The sequence below is a fragment of the Rhopilema esculentum genome, chromosome 17, assembly GCF_057945365.1.
Source record: "Rhopilema esculentum isolate cy_ngs chromosome 17, ASM5794536v1, whole genome shotgun sequence".
Taxonomy (NCBI): domain Eukaryota; kingdom Metazoa; phylum Cnidaria; class Scyphozoa; order Rhizostomeae; family Rhizostomatidae; genus Rhopilema; species Rhopilema esculentum.
Genome location: NC_142831.1, coordinates 1,548,098 through 1,570,792, shown reverse-complemented (window position 1 = coordinate 1,570,792; position 22,695 = coordinate 1,548,098). Strand labels below are relative to the sequence as shown.

Sequence of the window (22,695 nt, the reverse complement as noted above, 5' to 3'; positions counted from 1 at the left end):
TTCTTGGACGACAATGGATAACTCTTTGTTATCCATTATGCATACATTGAATTAAATTTTTGGTATGTCACATACGCACACAATTGGTTCCATCTTTTAGAATCGATACAATATGCACGGAGGAGGGTATCCATCTGGATGTATAATGTATGCTTCAGAAAAGCTTTCCATTGTTTCACATCATAACATGTTACCTGTCCTATTTTGTAAGCGTCTTCACCTTGTTAATCGTTTAAAACTGACCATCCCTCTAGTCTCATGACCGCCCACTGATGACAAAGCAAAATCGAATTAGGCTCGAATTTTAAGCTAATATATTATATGGAGTTTATAATTTGCGTGGAGCCAGCCCATCTTTAAACTTGATTCTTGACGTACACTTTAGGCTGTTTATACTGTACGAATAAAATACAATTTTTGAAATATATGTGTTTCAATTCATAGTCGAATGTGTAAACTACAACACAACTAAACAACAAAGTCATGTGCCTAGGTGATTTATCAAAAGCCCAGCGTCTATTGGTTGACAGAAAAAAGGTATGGGAACCACCCCTTTCCCAGGACTCAATTTCTTTAACATTTGTGACTTCCAGACTTTCTATGACAATACATCTTGTGTGTATATACAACTGCAATTTGGGTCAAGAGCGACTGGAAGAATATAAAACCAAATGCAAGTCAACAACAGCATATTTGCTCGTGCACATGTGCCTCAAACCCCACTTCGAATAGCATGCTCCTTCCATGAAAATTTCGTAGTGTATTTCATAACCCCCGAAAATTCGGTCGATGCACCCATTCATTAACAGAACAGGCGATTTCGCCAACTAGGAACTTGAAAGCCTACAGTAACCATATGTTATCTCTTGTATAATCATTCCCTGTGACATTTGTGGCTCAGGATTGAGGAACGGGAGAGGCACAGTCTTCGACAAGCAGCAATCAAAAGTCAGAGAAAAACCTTTTTAATTAAAGAAAGGGAAACTGTTATTTAAGATGTTTACATTACACCCTTGATAACATCGAGGGACGTAGTACTTCATAGAATCTCACTTATGCATTGGAACTGCTCATTTGCACTACTTGCACACCATATACCCAAAAACTGTTGGGAAAAGGAAAATGGCGTTTCTGTTAAACGAGATAAGTTCTTGGCGTGAATCATTACCGATATTGCATGTATAAAAAGACTTTTTTCACTTCAGTTTTTGTGAGATTTCAACACAGCTACCTACAATAGTTTTCAGCGACCCAAAAGTCAGAATATCAATTTAGCACTCACTATATGTATCTACAATTCCTATTTCAAATTCATATAAAATTTCATATAAATATGGGCGTTTAATTGGTCCTGGGAGCAATGCCACGTGACTTTGACAGATGTACTTCATATTTTTGGGCATCACTGATGTAAGATAACTTGAGCAATCGAATCCGATTAACGGTTTTTTAAAAATTGTTATTGATTTTGTTATTTATCATTAGTTTGGTTACAGCTGATACTCAGAAATTGCAAAGAATAAGAAACTCCACTAATGGAAGAGCATTGTTCAAGCCATTATTTGTCTTGGAAATTTACTATTGTTTCTGGCATTCAAAACGTTTTTGAAAACCATTTTTGTTGCAATTTCTACGAACATTTATCTAGTTTTTATATGACAGAGAAAGCAACATTTAAGCTGTTTTAATTTCATTCTGTTTTCTTCTCAATCTGCTTTTGTTTCGATCATTTCCAAATTCGATCGATCTGTTTTCGAAAGGCATTGTAAAAACAATTAAATTTTGATCGGTTTATATTTGGAAAGGGAGTGAATCCTTATTCTAGCCTATAAACTGGAAATCACTTTTTTCTATGAAGTGAATTAATAATGATAACAGTATTTGTTCATGCCAATATTTTCAACTGAAATGAAAGAAAACAAAACCCCAGATAGCGTTCTCCTCTTAGTCCATTGCTTGAAACTGGCCACTATCTGCGTCTGACAACCGCGGCTCAAATTTGGGCAATGTTTATGCTGCCTGATTGGCTGTGCTAATCCTCTTTTTGTAGTTTGCCTTAAAAGTCTTGTTAATAGTTCCTTACTTCCTTCAGGGTATGGTCGGTAGAGTAGCCAGTGAGTGAATGCCCCCAAATGGAGAGGGAGAGACAAGAGGGGGTGGACACCCCCCTCCAATAGCAAAAGTATCTTTGAAAAGGGCGCTTTCTGGGGTCCAAAAGGTTGTAATCCACCATTTTATCCTTACTAACTCCTTTTGCCCTTTATCTTACCACCCTGGCTACGCTACTGAGTTAGTTTTTTCATATTTCTGGATGTTATTAATTGAACTTGACATTGTTAACGTTAGCAGAAGAGAAAACAGTCTGATCGCTTAATAATTCACATCAAAAAATTGTGCCTGCAAGGTCCAGCCCCTACTAAATTTATTGCTCTTTGTAAATAAATTTCCCAAACAAATTTCTTTTAAATCTCTAGATTTAGATAAAGTACCAATGCTTTTATAAGAAAATAAAAAGGTGTTTTTTATCAAATTAAAAATGTAATTCAAAGCGCTAATATAAAATTTAATTTTGGTTTTAAAGCAATAAAATAAGCCCATGCTACCATCGTTACCATTGAATGTTGATGTCGTGAACGAAATTTTGGATAAAAGCCATCTTTTAAAAGCAATAAATTTTTCTTTACTTTGAATTTATCAGGCAGTCGCCCCTCGATCCCACAAGTGTCGTCACTGTTTTTGAGCGTATTAGAAAAGTTGGTAGAGTTCACCACAAGGAAAAGGTATGCTTTTTTATTGACGTCTGAACAGCCACTGGCAAAAAGGGGATTCAAATTCATGGCTTTGTTTTAATCAAGGTATCGCACTGGCCTAAATTCTGCTAGAATCTGAACACAGGCTTTTTTTCTAACATCATGACTAAATGCTGCTTACCAAGCCGTTAAGGTAGCCCTACAGAAAATTTTCACTGAAGAATTTCACAAAAGCGTTTTCTCTCGACGTATTTATTTCATAATGACGAGATTATGTAAACATCTATAGAACAATTGAAACAAAAATACCCCGATCAAAATCTACATCGTCAATTTTGAAAAAAACATTCTACAACAAATAAGTTTCATATAAATAAGAAAACTTGTTTCTGCTTTGCTTAGAAGAATAAAGTTACATGCTATCGGTAATGCAAAAATATTTCGAGAAGCAGACGTTAGCGACTGTCTAATTATAGAATATGTTAATTTATGCTTATTGTTCTTAGCAAAAAACTCAAAGAGCGCTTTACATATCTACATAATTCTAAAACTTGGCAGTGAGGCCTAGGTGATAAATGCTTCAAATTGCTTCTACGTGAAGCCAAATCTTTATCAGAACAAATCTACAATTTCTCGGTTCCACACGAGAAAGGTGCTGTTTGCGATAAGAACCTTACAAGAGCAAACCCCATGCCATTTCACAACCGTAATTTCTTGCATCGGTATCATCCCTGTATTGGTCAGTCCAGCTATTAACTGGTACACAATGATGGTCATTCTGACGTGCCTGGCCCGGCATCCCACACTGGCCACCACTTGACCTCCAGTAGAAACAAAATCTTGCATTTTCCATCCACGTTGGTAATTTGCCTGTAACATAATGATAACATTAACGCCTTAATAAATGTAAAGATGAACAGAGCTGTTCTTTTAAATTATTCTAAAATCATATTTTGACAGTCTCTCCACAGAGTATCTATGACTTCATCTTTCTTATTTTCTATGAAACATTTTTCAATTAATTGAGGCTTTTCTGCCTTGATGTTTTTATGAGTAGTTTCTTTGTAATTGTAATTTGATGTTTTTGTAATTTGTAAGTAACTATACAATTCATAAGCAAATTGTGTCAGTGACATGGTAAAAAATGATGCCATTAGAGGTACCATAAGAAGTGTGAGACGAAGAATCAGAAGGGGTGCCAAAATTTGATACAGAGTGCCAGAAGTGGGTGCCAGAAAGGGTGTCAGAATGGGTTAAAATAAAGAGTTAAACAGTGAGTGCCACAATGATGACATTAGAGGTGCCACAATGGGTGTCATAAGGGTGCCCAAAGGGGTGCAATAAAAAATTCTAGAAGGGCTTTGGGAGATAGAGCCCCGATTCTTGTGGGGATAGAAATGAGTGTTTACAATGTTCTTGACCTCAAACCTAGCTGTGGATGCGGGGCTCTATCTTTCTAAAGTTCTTTTTACGCCCTTGCTTGATAGGCCTCAAAAATCTACTCACTCAACTCCCTTGAGACCTGTCAAACACTAGCCTCTCGGTTAAAAAATAGCCTCTCGAAGTGGGCTAGTCTTTCCATTGGGCTTAAACCGAATGCCTAATCCTTAGACGGCGACTAAGTGAGATACGGGAACCTACCACTGAAAGTCTTGAACAAGCGCAGAGACCATCTCGTAAGAAAAAGTTAGAATCAACAACATGTTTTACAGAAGAATTCGAGGGCCGTGCCGTGGCTAAGGTCCTTCTGAATCATTTGCTTGGACCATAGGAAGAGGATTAAGGCATATGGTCAATATATGTATGCTACTTAACGTAATGTAAATTCCTTTTTTGACCTAAACCGTCTTGTTCCTAACCCTGCTGAATAAAACAATATTAGACCCCGTTTACACTTTCCCGTGCAAATTTTGGAACCTTGACAAAACTTTCACGGTTCACCCTTCTGTTTACACTAGCACTGTGGAACCGAGACGATTTTGCTCTGCTATCCGGAACAGTTTCGACCCTGCTTTGAAAGCGAACGAATTTTGTACCGTCACAGTTCCGTTTTTGAACGGAATAGTGTAAGCACCTATCTGAGACGATGTTGTCAGGATTCACAAAGAGGTCTTTTGTATGGCTGTTTCGGGTAATCGAGGCTTTGACTGTGGCGTAACTATATTGTCAAATTCTGAAGAAAAGGAAATTCTGAAGAAAAGACCATGACAAAAAATGTTTGCATTTTTTCAAAGTCCAAGCCTTGATAGGACTTTACAGTTTTGTAGTCTAAAATAACAGTGAAAATTAAAGCCACCTCGTCGTCCGTCCAAATAAAGTTTTTATCGGCCTTCCGCTCCATTTTAGCTCTCAATGAAATTTCGATGGTTGATTTCGGCGGCAAAATTAAAGCCTTCGTTGACTAAATACAGCTTCTTCTAAACAATGTTATACCATTAAATTAAGGTCGTACCGGTACAGTGTAAACGGAACGGCTAAATGGAACGGCTAAACGGAACAATGTTGAGCCGCTACAGTGTAAACACTTGTGAACCGAAACGGTACAAATTGTCCCGGGATAGTGTAAACGGGATCTAAGATCAGAATGAGAATTCTTGAAGAGCTACACTATACCATACCTAAATAAAGCACCTTCCACCTTAAAATGCAGCCACCTTGACGATTATCAGTGTCATCTACATAATGAACCCAGTCGTTCGCTCTTCGGCATCGGATGTTGTTCGTTGATCCGTAATTGCACTGGAACATATCACCGTCTGAATATGAATACAAGCAGAGCTGCAACCTCGTCCAAAACCATTCAGGGGCAGACATAGCCTCGATTTTCCAAGACAGTACACAGCCTCCGTTCCGTTCGTCTGTATCATCGTAGTAAAACTTTGTCATACTACCAAGTGGCGCACAGATTTTACCTTTGCCAGCGGTATCACACTGTGAACCATCTCCATTTGCCCTCCATCTAAAGCAAAATTTTATATCGTTGACCCAGCTAGGTGCATTGTTTGTATTTTGCTTACATTGAAACCCAGTAAAACCACAGGGATACCTTCGGATTTTTTTGGTGCATGTTTCATAGCAACAATCGCCATCATCATAGTTATACTCCTCCGTATTGCAGCCAAGGTCGCAGTAGCCATCTCCGCGCCAAAATGGCCAACAGAAGGTGCTAGCTGTTGCAGTAACATTCGAATCTAGTGCCGTATTTCGCTTGACTCTCACCTGTGTATACCTGGGAATTCCATTTCCACACTGTAGAAGCTTTTTTAGATTTCTGATATCTAGAAGAACATCACGAGATTCATTTTTATGGTTTCCTAAGCCGATCTCTTTCAAAGAGGAAGCTATTCTACCTTTAACAACTCCATTACAGTTTTTGGAGAAAGTGAAAAGTCTTGCAAATTGAAACCGCTGTCTTCCTCGCAGCATTCGCCAAAATGTAACAAAATCATGGTTGTCTCCAATTTTGTTCCAGAATGAGCTGGCACACGTGAACTCATTGGACAGAGAGCATAATTTCTCGCCTATCGAAGTATCTGCAGAAATCATCAACGAAGGTATGGGTTGATCTACTAACGGAGTTGCTGTTAACAAATGGCACAAGTTATATAGCACAAGGTTGTAAAACAACGCCCATCCGACTGCCATTTTAACTTCAGTATGCTGTCAATCTGGAAGAAAAATTGAAACTTCAGGCCCTTGTTAATCACAGATCGGAATGCCTTCGATACTACGATAAGTGAAGGATAAGATTTGCCCTTCCAGTACAGGCAGCTTAAACTCTTCTGTTTGTGAGAGGGCAAAGAAAACCGAAGCTACAATCCCGGACAAAATTGGCGAGACAAAATGTAATTTTTGTATTTTCTACTTTACGTTGCCCCTCTAAATTCGAATCATTATTTTTCCCCGAATAAATGTTGGGTTTGTAGTTCTATCTTTTTTTCTTCAAAATCATGCACTCGACATTGAATTGGGGGAGGGGGAGTTATTTTTCAAAGGAAAGAGAAAATATCAACTTTCCTTAAAAAGTCTCAGTTATTTTTGTCTGGGATTGTAGGTCCAAGTCAGAACGATGACCCTAGAATCCAAAATGAATTTCAAATTAATTAGTTCCTTGCCATTAATAACCTTCCAATGTACCTATCACAAACTGTCAAATACCTATTTTAATTTTTAGAAATGATGAGCTCGTTGTTGCCAGATTGCTAGAGTCTTAGAACACGTTTTTATACAACTACGAACACACTTTGTAAGAAATGGAAAATGCATGAGCAGAGTATCAGAATAAATTAGGAGCTTGGCAAGTCTTCGTGTTAGGCTCTATACTGTTTAATTTAATTATCAAGTGGTATTTATTAACGAACTTTTACTTAGTTGATGAATCTTTGCTCTGTCTTGAACCTGACATTATTTCTGTGTGGATGACGTCAATTGGCTCACTGTGAAACAAGTTTAAGAAGAAACTAAAGCATTGCTTTGACTTTAAGATAGACGCATCCTTCAGAGATTGAGATCGGTGTCTAATATCCTGAAAGAAGGTCGACGCCCTGTCTAAATATTGACGGCCATTATTTTGAATTGTAATAAAACACATTATACATTAGCTACTCTACAAAGGATTGATGTTTAAAACTAACGAGGATATTGGTGCTTTTTAAAAGCTCAAACAAGTAATTGCCCATGACATTGGATCAGCATTTTATAAAGTGATATTCTATCAAAGTTTGAACTTTACATTGTAATTGGCTGCTCTGTAAGTACTATAACCAAATAAAGTACTATAAAGCTCACAAATTTCACATTATAAAGCTCACAACGCTGAATCCCACACTAATTGACCTAGTAAAAATTGTACTGTTGCAGCACAATATTTTGAAAATCTTAGGACGATATTCTTGCATTGACCCATTCTACTTTTCAACTGGATCCGAAATTTCAATATGGCATAGCACTAAAATTTGCAAATGTGCTGACAAAAAAACAGTAGTATATTTTCTATCATCGTAATGTTTTGGTAAAATGGCTCCACTACTGCAAGTGCAAACTGAAGAGCAAGCTACGCCTTCAGGAGGGAGAAAATTCAAATTATTCACTGAAAAAGTTTTAACTTAGGACGTAGAAAGCATTAGAAAAATGGGAGCAAAGCGTCGGGTTAAAGAGACAACCTAACAAAGATTCTATAGGGTTAAGCTACGCTTTCAGTAGGGAGGACATTCAAATTATTTACTGAAAAGTTTTAATTAAGGACGTAGAAAGCATAAGAAAAGTGGGAGCAAAGCGTCGGGTTAAAGGGGCATCCTAACAAAGATTCTATAGGGTTAAGATAAAGATAAAGACCATTTTTAAGGGACACCCCAACAAAGTTTTCAGAAAGGTTAAGAAAGGCTGTTTCTGGAGGCCTAGCTATAATGATATGGATGTCATTTTTAGGCTTAGTTGCGAGCAGCGCCGCCGTGGTAAAACGGAAAGATGATGTCTGCTACGAGCAAAGCAAGCATAATATTTTTGGCGACTATGCCCTATAGATAAGCTGAAAAGGCATTTCAGAATTTTTCTTGCAGTCATTTTCTTGCAATCTTTTAAAATGTTGTACCATGGTTTATTGACAATTTTGTTACTCTGACAGATTTCTTCCTTAAACTTTCCCCCTATAACTTAAGACCCTATGGCATTTTGCCCCCACCCCTCACCTTTTGGCAGCTCTCGTTGTGAATTTTTTTTGTTTTTCTGCTGTTTTAAAATTAGATCACAAGGAAAATGTTTGGATCGTGGCCAGGTCACCCCCTACTCCCTTTGCTCATTTCGTATAGGGACTAAGCATTTCACGGGCGTTTTTGTTATGCAGTTGGCAAAAAGGGCAACCCGGTGAATTGCAAAGGGGCATTTTACCTGAACTATTTACAAGTGGTGGGGGAACTTGTCCCCTGTGCTCTCGGTTCCTACGTCTATGTCTTCAGGAAAACCTACTTACTATGTTTCTGATCTAAATATTCTATGAAAAGGTTCCAATTTTGTTAATGAACAATATGTAAGAACGCTTTAAAGATACTTCATGTCAAGTCTTGAATCCTAAATCCTCAATTCTAAAAAAAAACAGGATGGAAATAGCGTGACCATAATGTAACGAACATTTTGCTACACCAACAACGTAATAAATTGCAAACAACGCAAAAATTTCAATTCCACATTCAAAACTTCTTTTAGTTTATGTCCTTGGTAATAACACACCTTAACCAAAAAATTATCTTCAAGAAACAGCCTAGCTAGTCCTTACAACAAAGCAGGATTTTTATCGTAAGCGGAAACATATAGAAATCATAAGCACCCGTTCATTAATCCCATACAATTCCTTGAGGTGAGCGTTGGCCCTTTTGAAAAATGCCCCACCACTCAAAAGCCCTTAGAAAATGCCCTGGCTGTCTAACTAATACTAATATGCGGATATGCAAATCAACTCTATTCTCCTCAACAACAAAGGCCCAACACAATGCTCCAGCAGATACCTGGGTCAAATTCGTATAGCGGTTCAAACAACACCGCCCGATCTTGGAGAAGATTACCAGCCAAAACCGCTCGGCTGATTTTCCAAATTCTTTTTTCCACGTCGTCCTGGATCCTCAAAGTTGTGCTCGTGGGGATTCTTTTTTCGTTTTTCCTCCCTTTTTTATAGATATTTGTACGTTTTCTCCCGGGTTCGTTCCAAATCCTCTAGATCTCGATTAGTGCTCTCCGAGGTCTTTGTCCCGCCTTTCTAAAGGTCCTTTCTCTCTCATATCTCTTGCTCTCTACTACAAAAGATTTCAAAACTTCTTCCTCCAGCAACCCTTCAATTTCAACGGAGGCTTTTCAAATCCGTTTCGTTTTTAACACAAAGAAGCTACTGTTTGCCGATAATTTCGGTGATTTGGAATTGGATGATAATAAATCTACGTGCACTGCTGGTTGGCATTCCTTTTCGAACTCGAAGCGGTTGTCGACGGTCGTGTTCTGTGCTACAGTACTACAGTACTACAGTGCTACAGCTACAGGTGAGTCTCGCTAGCTATTTTCCTTTCCTTTTTATCGATCGATAGATTGAAACCCCGTTTGTTGTTATTTCATTTGCAAGAGCCATGTAATTCGTGCTTTTGACGATCTTCCTTTTCTTCGTTTTAGTAGCTACGTACGGTACGCACGCTGCTGCCCGTTTTTTGGTTTTGCGATTGCTGCTGGCTGATCCCCTTCTTCACTAGCATCAGAATCGATGGCATGTGAATACAGGTAAGCGTTGTTGTTCTTACGTGTTTTCGATATTACTTTTTTCAAATGATTTTGTGCTCATTTCGATGAAATTACACTAAAAACCGGCTGCTAGAACCCCGCCGCGAACGAAAAATGTTTACCTCTTCTCGTGGTTTTGTGCTAAAAGGAAACTGGATTGGCTTTATTGCAATCAAAGTATGAAGAATTGTGGTAGATTATTCCTGCTGTTTATTCTTGATGCAAGAAAATTTGATTTTCATAGGAAAACCCGTTGTAATGCGAATTATGTAATCCTGCCAGCCCCTAACTTTTTATGCCTATCGAGAATCCTTTGCAGCAACTTTTCCTAACCGCCTTCCTTTTTTTGTAGATAAACGATCGGATTCGCTGACTTTTTGGTTCAACAAGTGAGTATTTTTCGATTAAAATTTCACTTTTTCTACGATTTCCCGCTGTGACAAATGGGATTTGCCTGCCCCTTGAGTGAGAATTATTTCTAGCTTTTTGAGAGCATTTTGGGAATTGTAAATAAATCATTCTGGAAACCATTTCAAATAATTTTATGCTTAATTTGATGAAATTACACTAAAAACCGGTTGCTTACTGCTAGACCCCCGCCGCGAACGGCGAATTTCCTCCTCATTTCGTGGTTTTATACTGAAAGGAAGCTGGATGGTGACGGTAGATTTTGCCTGCATCATTTTCCGAATTGTAAATTAATCATTCTAGAAACCATTTTAAATGATTTTATGCTTATTTGGGTGAAATTACACTAAAAACCGTTGCTGAAAGGAGTCGCTAGACCCGCCACGAACGCTTTTCTCTTAATGTTTTACCTCTTCGCAGTTTTGTAATTCAAGGAAAATGGATTTGCTGTATTGCTCGCTTAACGAGAACAATTTCAAATGATTTATGCTTATTTGGGTGAAATTACACTAAAAACCGGTTGCTGAAAGGAGTCGCTAGACCCGCCACGAACGTGTTTCTCTTAATGTTTTACCTCTTCGCAGTTTTGTAATTCAAGGAAAATGGATTTGCTGTATTGCTCGCTTAACGAGAACAATTTCAAATGACTTTATGCTTATTTGGGTGAAATTACACTAAAAACCGGTTGCTGAAAAGAGTCGCTAGACCCGCCACGAACGTGTTTCTCTGAATTTTTTACCTCGCGTAGTTTTCTGCTTATAAGAATATGGATTGGCTGTATATCGATTTCTTTGAAACGTGCTTTCATTAACCATGGAATAACATCTTCATTAATCTTTTTGTTCTTCATCTAGATCAAAGAGCGTTTCAAGCAATAATTACGACGCAGACGTGTTTCTCGGACATTCGAAACGAAATTTATGGCATTTATGCTGGCGTTAAATCAAACGATGAAACAAGAAAAAACTTGACTGTGGAGAAAAAGACTAAAGTTATATAATATAGATTAGCTGTTGTCCGTAAATTGTATTTTGTTAATTTGTTGTTAGAGTAAGATTCCTTTCTGATGCACGAAACTTGGCTGTTTTTTATCTTTCCATTTCTTAATTGCTTTGTTCCTGCAGTGTTTCAAAAGCTAATTGTGACGAAGATGTGATATGTGGACCTCAAATGTATAGAACTGCATAATAACTCTATAACTCTTTGGAGTTTAGAAGAGGAGTCGCTAATTCTTTTATGAATCAACATAATTTTTTAGGAATTTGGATGCTTAAGAAATATAACGAAACGAGTACCATGGACGAATAACGGCTAACAGGAATTTATTGTTGGAAAACTTTAATGTTTGATTCAAAATAAACAGAGGAACTTTGAAGGTGGCCCCAAATTATATCTTAAAACAGCATCACAGGTGAACAACAATTGAACAAAGTGCTAAGAAAATATTTATAAGCGCCCTATAAGTCGACGAGGGCTAAGAGTGTATGATTGGACAACTTAAAAATTTGATTCTGACTAAATAGGAGAAATTATAGGATTAACCCATGAATACTTTTCTAATAGCTCTACCGAAACAAAGCCTTTTCAAAGTCGGTTATGCCATCATTAAACCTGTGATCATTTCGCATACTGTCCAACTATCCAGGCAGGAACTTCAATAATTTAAAGGAATAAAACACAGTGCTCTCATGGGCGCCAAGCACGCTGGGCGCACTGGAGGACTGGGCCTCCCTTGAAACATTTTAAAGAAGGCTGAGCATTTTCTGCAGCTTTTAATTGGAGATTAGCTTTTATAAATATATTCTATATGTAATATGTAGCAAATTAAAAAGGGACTTTGATAGTTAAATTCTTTTCCGTGGGCTTTAGCAGTCAAATTTTCTCTGTGGAAAAAAGCAGTGAAATTATTTTCTGTGGGCTTTATAAGTCAAATTCTCTTCTGTGGGCTTTAGCAGTCAAACTTTCGATCAAAAGTGTCTTTTAGGCGTGTTTTCTTGTAAATTTTTGTGACTGAGCACTTAAAATGATCAAGTCGTTCATACTTTGCAGAACGGCACGAGCCCCTTTTTTAAATCGACAAAATTTTATATTCGAATTTTAAGATGAAAGTCTTATCATTCTTTCTAAATTTAGCTTACTAAATTTTTTGAAATGATAGGATTTTTAGATGATTTCGAAAGTGTAAAAGATTTTCGTGGAAAGATGGCCCTCATTTTAAGTCGCCACAGGCTCTTTTAGTCAGCATCTTTGAGGATTTTTATTTCATAATGTTTAAAATGAAGGCTAAAGAGTTTCTTATTTCTGAACACATCACCAATGGAAAAATGCCTCACCATTAAAAAACCCTTAAAAAATGCGCTGATTTCTAGTGCGTAAAATGTGCCGTTTTAGAAGTCCAGTATGAAGGTCAAAGTGACGAAATTCTGTATCACAGATAAATACACTATCGTTCAACATGCTGAAAATACTTGAAATTGCTTTTATGTGCACGTTTTAAAAGTCCAGTATGAAGGTCAAATTGACGAAATTCTGTATCACAGATAAATACACTATCGTTCAACATGCTGAAAATACTTGAAATTGTTTTTTTCTTTAAGCCTAATTTGATTTGATTAATTTGATTGATCATATTTCAAATTCTGGTTTTCCATCGATCCTGGCCAAGATTTCTTTTCATATGGGACCCAAAAAGATTCTAAAGCCTGCTTAGAGAGTACTAATAGTGTTAGAAAACGCAGATAAGATATCCAGACAACTTGAAAATCAAAACCTAGTCTTGCTAAGTAGATACTTGGTTTCAATCAGAAATGTTTCAGTAACACCAACTTTAAATAATACAATCTATGAGCAAAGCCATGCCTCCTTAGGCTGACAGCAAATACCACAATTTCAGGTCAAAGTGACCTAAAAGTGAGCTGTTTCCCTGGAAAAATTGTTCTCCCGGTATCAAACTATGCGTACCCTAACATTTAACAAAGAGCATCAACTAACACACCAAATCAAAAAGCAAATTTGTTAAAATAAAAGCACAATAACAACTGGAACTGCCTTCTCCTCTTTCGTTTTCAACACTGCTTTAGACTGTACAGTCCTTCTTTGACAAAATCACATTTATTCACGACAGTGTGATTCTTTCCCTTCTCTGAAGGATTATTTGAGTATTTTCTCCTAATTTTTAAGTAGGTTCAAACCTAACCACCTGATATTCTAGACCTACAATTCCTGCCAAAAGGCTTGGCGCACTTGTTTTAATTGATTTTTTCATACAAGAAGAAGCATCCATTTCCATTTAAAAGGACGGGACCAACGAGACAAGCGAACCTCAGAGCTCGAAGGACTTTAAATAAATATTTTAGCTGGGTTGTGTGGCATTTGAGAAATTTTTATATACATCAAGCTTTTGCAGGTTGATGCATCGTGTTTTAAATCGGTCACAAATGTAGCAAAGTTTGACCGGGTCGTGCGACATCTTCATAATAAGTTACCCTGCTGACCTTTTTGCTTGCTTTTCCTTGCCGGTTTATTTATTCGACCGGTAAATTTCCCGCCGAATTTCAAAGAAGCTAAGAAAAAAGAAAGCAAAATGTAAGATGACCATAATGATCCCAGTTTGAAATAAGCAGACAATGAGATGTTCCAATTTCACCGATATTTGATGAGCAAGTCCATGCAGCCAATATTACAGGGCTCACGCCACAGGGGGCCGGAGGGGCCAAGCCCCTGTATTATGCCATTTGGCCAAGGCTTAACAAATGAATTTAAAGACAGATCACAACTTACTTACTATGCACCCCCAGGAGCAAAAGAAAAGGCTTGATGGCAATTCGTTTGTAACATAAATTCTGCCAAGGCTTCAGTTTGTCGATTCTTGCTACCATGCATGCACCTATATTTGTTTCTTTGAATGGCAGTTTATTTTGGAGTGAGCATGCAAAGTTCCAACACATATGACAGGTCTTCTTTATAACTAATGCTTAACTACGAAATTTTTCTAGAAATAACTACGTTTTGCGTCACAGCTTTGCAAAATCATATTAAGACAATATTGATTTGGAGGCCTTCGTATTTCAGTTAATTGGGATTCTCATCATAGCTTTATTGACACACTAATCATATTTGTTATATTTTCTTATGAAATAATAAATGTGGTTTTCTTTTGCTTGCTAATGAAAAATGAAATAATTGGCCCCTCCCTGATCACATTAAAGTGGCATTGATAAAAAAATTTCATGAAAAAGAGATCTATAAGATTGAATAATTTTGACAATTTAATGAATTTTATAAGGACACCCTAGTCGAGAAGCTAAAAAATGCTCGCATAAAAATTATTTTGTCAGCCTTAATCTTAATCTTTCATGCAAGGTTTTCAAGGAATGCATCAGAGAACTCCTTCCAAAAAATTTAGAATTTTCAACACAAAGATCTTTGTAACGTTAAACTTCGGTTGACTAGGCTGCATATTAGGGCCATTTTTACTTAAGTGGAGAGACTAAATTTAAGGAATAGAACTTGAATATAGTGACTTAAAATCTGCGATATTTTGGGTTCTAGATAGAATAGAAAAGAAGAAAGAATTTTAAGCAAATTTGTTTTTTCATCTCACTTTTTTCAACATTTTGTGTTCATCCATCTTCTGTTATGACTTGAAATGTATTTGATTACCAACGATGTTAAAAGATGGATATGTTGCCCCGTATGGTCTCCCCTCCGATGTTGCCTTTAAAAAATAGGGGTACAGGAGTGTTATCACATGACTGGCATCCTCCCGTGCCCGTGCCCTTGTCTAGATAAGCTTAACCACTTGAACTTTTGCCTGCACGCAGTTAAGATAGAATCAAAGACTATCTTAGGAGTACTGCCAAATAGGGTTTATTGTGTATTCTTTTCGAATGGTTGATGCCACGATGCCCCTGAATATTGCAGCATCAAATTTAAATCAAGGAAAATCAAAGTACCTCTGGTTGTATTAATGTAATGTAAATTTTTCTATACGAATACCATGTGCTTGCTATTTGACAACTGAATATGGACATAATTGATTTTATTTCAATCTGTAAAGATTTCCCAAAGCAAGGTATTGCCATGAACAACAGCTTCCACAAAGCCATCAGTCACCATGGGCGTATGCTGGTGTTTAATGTTTAGAGGCGCTTTGCTTGGCTCTTGTTCGAATGTTATTTGTCTATTGAGATAGAACTGCCTGAATAGAGCCTGAAATGCGACAAATTGCACCGACAAATTTCAGCTCCGTTAATCTGTGATATGGTCCGCCAGTGGCGGAGCCACGGGTGGGGAATGGTGGGGGGGGGGGGCTATTCCGCCCACGTTTTCAGAACGTTCTTGAGATTCTTGCAAATCCGATGAGTAAACTTCGGGGGATATGCACGTTATCTGGATCGTCAGAAGCTGATTACGGTGTGAAGCCATAACGTTATTCTCCATGTACAATTATCACCTGGTCAGTAACTTTGTAGATTATCGTACTTTGTTTCTTGATATTGTCTACAATGCTAGAAAATCTTCCTTTAATAAGCAGCGAGAGAGATATTTCCAACAAAATTGACTTTTCAACTCTTCAAAAATAATTTGCAATCAAATCGAGGAAAATAGTCCATAATATTAAACAGCTGAAAACTTGCGTTTTTGATTAGAACTTTGAATCCCCTTGAAAACAGTTGTAAGGTATTTGTATCTTGAACAGATACTTTTATTGGATTTCATGACATTGTAGCTTTTGAAAGTTTTTACTAGGAGTACTTGGTTATAGATCTTGGTTATATATGATTTTTAGACACGTAAGATTTCTAATTTAAAAACTCTGAAATTAGGTTCCAGGCAATAATGTTCAATGCCGACGGAAAATTAAATGACAGTTCTTGGGAGACAAGGGGTGTTTCCTACAGAATGATATGCTTCTTTCGGGAAAAGGGCGTTGCCCAAAAGGGCGTGGTCCCGGACCCCCTTTTGTTCCTCCCACTTGTCCTTATCACTGTGATCTGCGGTCCTTGGCTGACAGCTCCCCCTCAAAGATATGGTGAATAATCATGCCACCTCTAGTCATAATTTCCAGGTCAGTGATATTCTCCGAATGTAAGTTATTTTAATGCAATTTTTAATCGGTGGTTTTCTATGCTTTGAAACTAAAATGATTCATTTTGCTCATAAATATCAAGAATTTGGTTTACATTGATCCATTATAGTCAATCTGTTGTCAAGGATTAGGTTTCTAGGTGGACATTGTTTTTGTTGCATTTTTTTGAAACGTTGGGTCACAAGTATAACCTCTTGCATCTGATAGATCTTTGAACACAGGGTGAAGATATAAAACAGGGCGTGATATCTGGTAATAAGGAGCTTCTATAGAAAGATGATGTATCAAAGCTGATAAGAAACAAATTTGATTGAATATTAAATTGTTACAGATTGATAAGGCTGGTGAACTTTCTGGGTTGCGATGCGATCTCCATCAACGCTCGAAAAACGACCTGGGAAAATATCCCGGCGGGTCCACTCTCATTGTTTTTTTTCTTTATTTATTTAAAGTTGGTACAATTTCTGGCTATGCATACTCAAGCTAATTAAAACCAACTAATTTAAATTACCAACGCTAAATATAATGTAAATCAAATATAACCGATGTTGCTAACATATTCCTTGCAAAGATTACAAGTACAATTAAACGATGTAAAGTACTTTATCTCATTTGGAACTGAGTTCCATATTTGGCTACATCTGTATGATACGGTATATTTTGTAATGTGACTCCACTGTTTTGAATTGGGAGTTTCTTAAGTAATATGGGCATTCATTTATGGAAAATATTTCATTCATAAAAGGTGGATTCAATCCGTTAAATGTTTTGTAAATTTCTATCGCAAGATATTGTAAATTTTTCTTATGAGAAGTTATTGTTTTATTCTTTATTAAAAGTTGTTCAAAAGTTGATTCATAATCATCATGAGCTATTCCCATTGCTCTTCCATGGATCGGGTTTATCCGGTTATCACTTCTTCTACTGCAAAACATCCAAAGAAGAGGACAATAATTAAAATATGATAATATGAACGTAAGCACCCGTGTCTTTATTAACTTGAGAAAAGGATTCAATTTTGTAACATGTCTAGGACATAGAAAATAGAAAAAGGGTGTATGAAATGGGAATCTTAAAAAAGTTTCTAATTTTTCTTTGTTTGGCCTCATTTCAACTATTTGATTTCAAAAAAAGTGGTATAAATATTATTTGGCTTCAAAGAAGAAGGGAATCAAATTTGAATCAAATATCAGAGATGAGGCTCTTTCTAGACCCTCAAACACGGGCGCTTACACTTGATAGTGTGAGATGACCCACCGGGGAAAATATCTGCAGTATTGAACAAAGACGTGTTATAAATGGTGGCCTGCTGATATAAAATGCATTAATGATATTTGCCAAATGTTAATACTTGTATTTTTATATTACTTGGCTGCTGGCAATGTTTGCCAGCTTAATCTACTGATCTGTTGACATTATTGGTCTGATGATAGTATTTGTCTCCTGATAGTATTAGGCTGCTGATAGTATTGGTCTGCTGATAATATCTATCTGCCTATAATAGTATTGGTCTGATGATAGTATTGGTCTGATAATAGTATTGGTCTCCTGATGGTACTAGGCTGCTGATAGTATTGGCCTGCTGATAATATTTATCTGCCTATAATAGTATTGGTCTGATGATAGTATTGGTCTCCTGATAGTATTAGGCTGCTGATAGTATTGGCCTGCTGATAATATTTTTCTACCTATAAAAGTATAGGTCTGATGATAGAATTGGTCTGATGATAGTATTGGTCCCCTGATAGTATTAGGCTGCTGATAGTGTTTGCCTGCTGATAATATCAATCTGCCTATAATAGTATTGGTCTGATGATAGTATTGGTCTGATGATAGTATTGGTCTCCTGATAGTATTAGGCTGCTGATAGTATTGGCCTGCTGGAAGAAGTAGTCTGACGATATTCTTGATCCGATGATATCATTGGTCTGTTGATAGTGCTGGTCTCCATAAAACAATTACTTTGTAAAGTATCTCCATTTTTTGCAGCGGTGGGAAATTGAAGCTGTTGATAAATCATGTTAGTAAGCTTTATCCTATTTTCTTACAAGCCTCAAGAAGGCAACAAATGAAACTTGCAGCTCATACCCCTCCCTTTGATAAATGTTTTGTTGCCACAGGTTGTTGCCAATTTTTCTGAAGTTCAGCTATGTGATGCTTCTATCTTAAATGTTCATTCAACAAAGTCCCATGAATTTTATGTATTTTACTCTGGAAATGTTTTTGTTATCTTTCTTGATTCGAAGGTCCGTTGGAACAGAGGCAGCAGAAGAATGAAAGATTACGAAGGTGGTTAGTTGAATCTGAACAAGTGCAAGTTTGTTGCCTCAGTCAAGTCTTGACATACTTGTGCTCCTTATTAACTTTCTGGCAAGCTTGTCAAATGTTTCTGACTCACAGTTAATAATTGCGTCATCAGCAAAAAGGTTATCAAAAAATTTGGAATTATTCCAGAATTTTAAAGCTACGAGTTCCAATAATTATAAGGCAAAGACAGTCCCGAAAAGAGAACAGATACGGTGGATTTGCAATAATCAATATTCGCAATAAAGACTTTTCCGTGTTTTCTCAAATTTAGTAGCATCAAGAAAATATACGAGAGAAGGCAGATTAACATCACTTATAGGCATATTGACACGGCGAGGTTGCAGGTTGGCGGCAACAGATAAGGTTGAGGTTCGTTCGAAAGGGATTCGAAAGCTCGGTGATATTATTGATAACAGAGTAGAATAGCAACGAGGAATAGATTGAGTCTTAAAAAGAATTCAATGGCTCAAAAGTTAAATAGATAAAACAATTGAACAATGGCTGAAACATATAAAGGAAACAGCAATGGCCACAGTGGGGGATCTTAGAATGGACTATTCCAAAAGGCAGGCGACGTTTTATAACTTTTTCATACGAGTTTCTTGTTCTAGCACCCTCTCCTTCTGCTTACAAGCCACTGTACCCCAGTATTACTATGGTACCTCTAACCCTATCCAGACCGCACTTTTTGAGCTGCTTAAAGACTAAGGAGGGGCTCATTCAGCCTCCCCCCCCCCCACTCTAAAATCGTTGTTCCATGGTCGATGTTATGATGTATCATTTTTTTAAAAAAGATATCTAAAAATTGAAGTGACTTCATAATTATTCAAGACATAATGACAAGAGTACACATAAATGACGTCATAATCAAAGTCACGTAAAACACGATTAAACTTTTGTACGTAGAAAAAACAGCCATACTTATTATGAATATAAGGGGTAATAAAGACAGTTGCTTAACAAGGATTCCATAAAATGATTATGAGATGAGCCCTAGTTCAGTGAATCAAAAGATTCCTTAAATTTTGACCTTGACCACTGTGAAAAAAACAGCCCAATTCCTCCAAATTAATTTTCGAGTTGATAGAATTGTTTGACTAAAGGATCATCTTTCGAAAATCGCACTTAAACTTTTCTCAATATTCTATGCCTATTATTTTATGGGGCACTCATTATGCTGGAGGCACTTTTGAAGGGCCGGCGGGAGGTTGGCGGAGGCCTTAGGGATATCCGAAAGAAGTGGTTTCCCTGCGAGCGAAGCGAGCAGAAAATTTTCACGACCAAGTTATTAAAATAAGCTTAAAATGCATTTCAGAATATTTCTTGCAGGTATTTTCTTGCAATCGTTTAAAAAATTTTGCTTTTCTTAAGGCACGCTCTTATTACGTTTGATTGATTCCAGTCTTAAAATTGAATTCAATACTTTTTGAGGCCCCATAGACCTCGGCGTCCCAGCTTTTTGAAGCCCCCAGCTCTCCACTTGGCGCAGCCTATATTCATCGGCCGATCTCGAACGGAGAAAGTTCTTGATAAGTCATGCGAAATGTACTGCGCTTCTTTAAGCATTACTGATAAATATTATTTAAAAAATTATATTTCGTATCCCGTTATTAGAAGCAATTTGATGGAATGATTATCACACTATCCCCGTTACGACGAATATAGTTTAAAATACTTGCATTTTCATACAAAACTTCGCTTTTTCTGTATTGCGTTGCTTCTCATTCTCTTTAGGACTGCCTTTTACCAAACAACTATTTTCTTATGCTTCTCTTTGAGCTACAGTTCACAAGGTCATTTGAGTCAAAACTTCAATTTTCACAAATGATTCAAATCTTCTCTGATTAACCTAGCTTTCTACCAACAGCTTTAAATTTTCCGACTGTCCTCAAATTTTCCGACTGGATCAAAGATTGGGGGGGGTGTCACATACCCCCCCCCCCCCACACCCCCCAGTATTTACGTGCCTGGATAGAAACTAAAAGTCAAAAAGCATCGTGCTAGCTGAGTCTACCAATGTAGAGCACTGCTCGATTAAGTAAGTTGGAGGGCTGAATGAGTCCCCCCAGTCTGGATAGGGTTAAGGTCTCAAATGAGCAAACAAAAAAGTCATGAGGGGCAGGTCACCTATGACATTAACGACAACAAATTTTTCCTCAGTAACCAGTGGCATAGCCTTTCAGTTTTAATTGACCTTCCAGACTTGGGGGCTTTGGGAGCTTTTGGAGTGGAAGGTCATCAGTAGAAAAATTAACCGATAAAAACAAAAACAGCCAACCGTCAACTGACAAAGACATTGGTGAAGAAGAATTGAGGTGATATTTCACCTACCGATAGGTGATTTTACCGACCAAAGTAAGGATTTTGTCGACCAACTGTAGATTTGCCAACCCGCTCATGACGACTTGAGAAGGGTTACCCCCTAAACCCCTGTCGTTAAATATGCCCCTGGTAGTAAAGGTCAATAAAAGAAAACAAGCTAGTTGCTTTAAAGGCAATCTGTCTCGTTGGTTAACAAGAACAATAGCTGGAACAATAGCCTAAACACGATTACAGCGCTCCGCCATACTTTTTACAATGCGATAACTTAAAGGGGGACTGGAAACAATAAAAATCCCTTTGTTCTTATTAATTAATCAACGTCGTGACAAATTGCCTTTAAAATTTAGGTGTTATTTCACCTATAAAAATATGATTTTACTGACCAAACTAAAGATTTTGTCGACCAATTGAAGATTTACCAACCATAACAAGCCGTGTGGTTTTGGCAATATTTGCTTTAAAGATTTAAAATTCATCTTTAAGAAATTTGGCTGCCAAGCAAACCGCACTGTTAAACTGGTTCAGTACTTGCCAATAGTAGGCTGTATACCACTAGAGATAATGCAAGCCAACTAAGTAAATAGGAAAACAGTTGAAAAGCTTGGAGACTTCAGTATAAGATTTGAATTTTTTACTTTTTGTCGTTGGTTTTCAACCTGCACATTTTGTAGGTTAATAGAAGAATGTATATATGAATGATGCAAAAAAGCAAAAAGACCGACTTTTGATTTTACGAGGTGTGGATGAAAATTTATATTGTAAATATTTTTATTTTAATAAAAAGGCACCTTTTGTTTCCAGAATGTTGATGATGCAGTTTGATTACCACAATTGAAAAAGTAAACGCATCGAGAAGTATACCCATTTTTATTTTGCTGCGCTTTCTTAAGTCAAGAACAACGCAGAGTGGAGGTATGATGCCTTAGGTGTAGGTGATATTCTTTAAAACTTTTCTAAGGAAGGTAATCTAGAACATTAAGCACTGAATTGATATCGACAGATAGATAAAGCCATCACTTCAACTATACTATTCCTTCCCCCCCCCTTCCCCCCCCCCCTTCCTAATGTAACAGGACACGAGTATGTAATATACAAATCACATGTTATATCACGTGTTACCAAGAAATCAATGTTGTGTTCACGTGTTAATACGTCATATATAAGTGCTTGTAGTTAATTTGAGAGAGTTAGTTTTCGTGCATTTAAAGAGCGTTGTCTTTGCCCCTCGCTCTTTACAACGTAACGCCTTTTACACCAACCCCATTCATCCGTTTACCTACCTATAACACAGTTAGGAATCGTGGATTGTACTTGGCAACAGCCCAGAAGTATTTTTTTACATATACATCCAAGAAATAACTACAAGATTCAGCGTTAAGTCGTTAAAGCATATCTACCCAAACACGCGGTTTGTAAAACAAAAGCTGAAGAATCCAGGGCTTGCCGGGCTTAATGTCGCTCTTAGATCTTACTTAAATCAGTTAATCATTCATTGAGCTGTAATACAAGGTTAAATTTATTTGGTATTAAGAAGAAAACTTCATCCTGGCTTTCAAATAG

At 37.1% G+C, this 22,695-nt stretch overlaps 1 protein-coding gene and 1 long non-coding RNA gene across 4 annotated transcripts in view; one reads left to right on the top strand and one right to left on the bottom strand.

Moving 5' to 3' along the window:
• Positions 1-3,066: 3,066 nt before the first annotated feature.
• The window catches only part of LOC135683527 (uncharacterized), a 46,015-nt gene continuing 26,386 nt past the window's right edge, over positions 3,067-22,695 (bottom strand). For all 3 annotated transcript variants that reach the window (XM_065198826.2, XM_065198817.1, XM_065198809.1), the window contains exons 2-3: positions 5,369-6,418; positions 3,067-3,620 (exon numbers count right to left, since the gene is read on the bottom strand). In XM_065198826.2, coding sequence (XP_065054898.1) covers positions 3,424-3,620; positions 5,369-6,395 — 1,224 coding nt within the window. In that variant the 5' untranslated portion in view covers positions 6,396-6,418 and the 3' untranslated portion in view covers positions 3,067-3,423. The remainder of the gene's footprint in view (positions 3,621-5,368; positions 6,419-22,695) is intronic.
• On the top strand, positions 9,337-11,937 carry LOC135683577 (uncharacterized). Its single transcript, XR_010515786.2, has 4 exons — positions 9,337-9,775; positions 9,903-10,007; positions 10,360-10,396; positions 11,270-11,937. It is a non-coding gene; the product is annotated as an uncharacterized LOC135683577 (long non-coding RNA).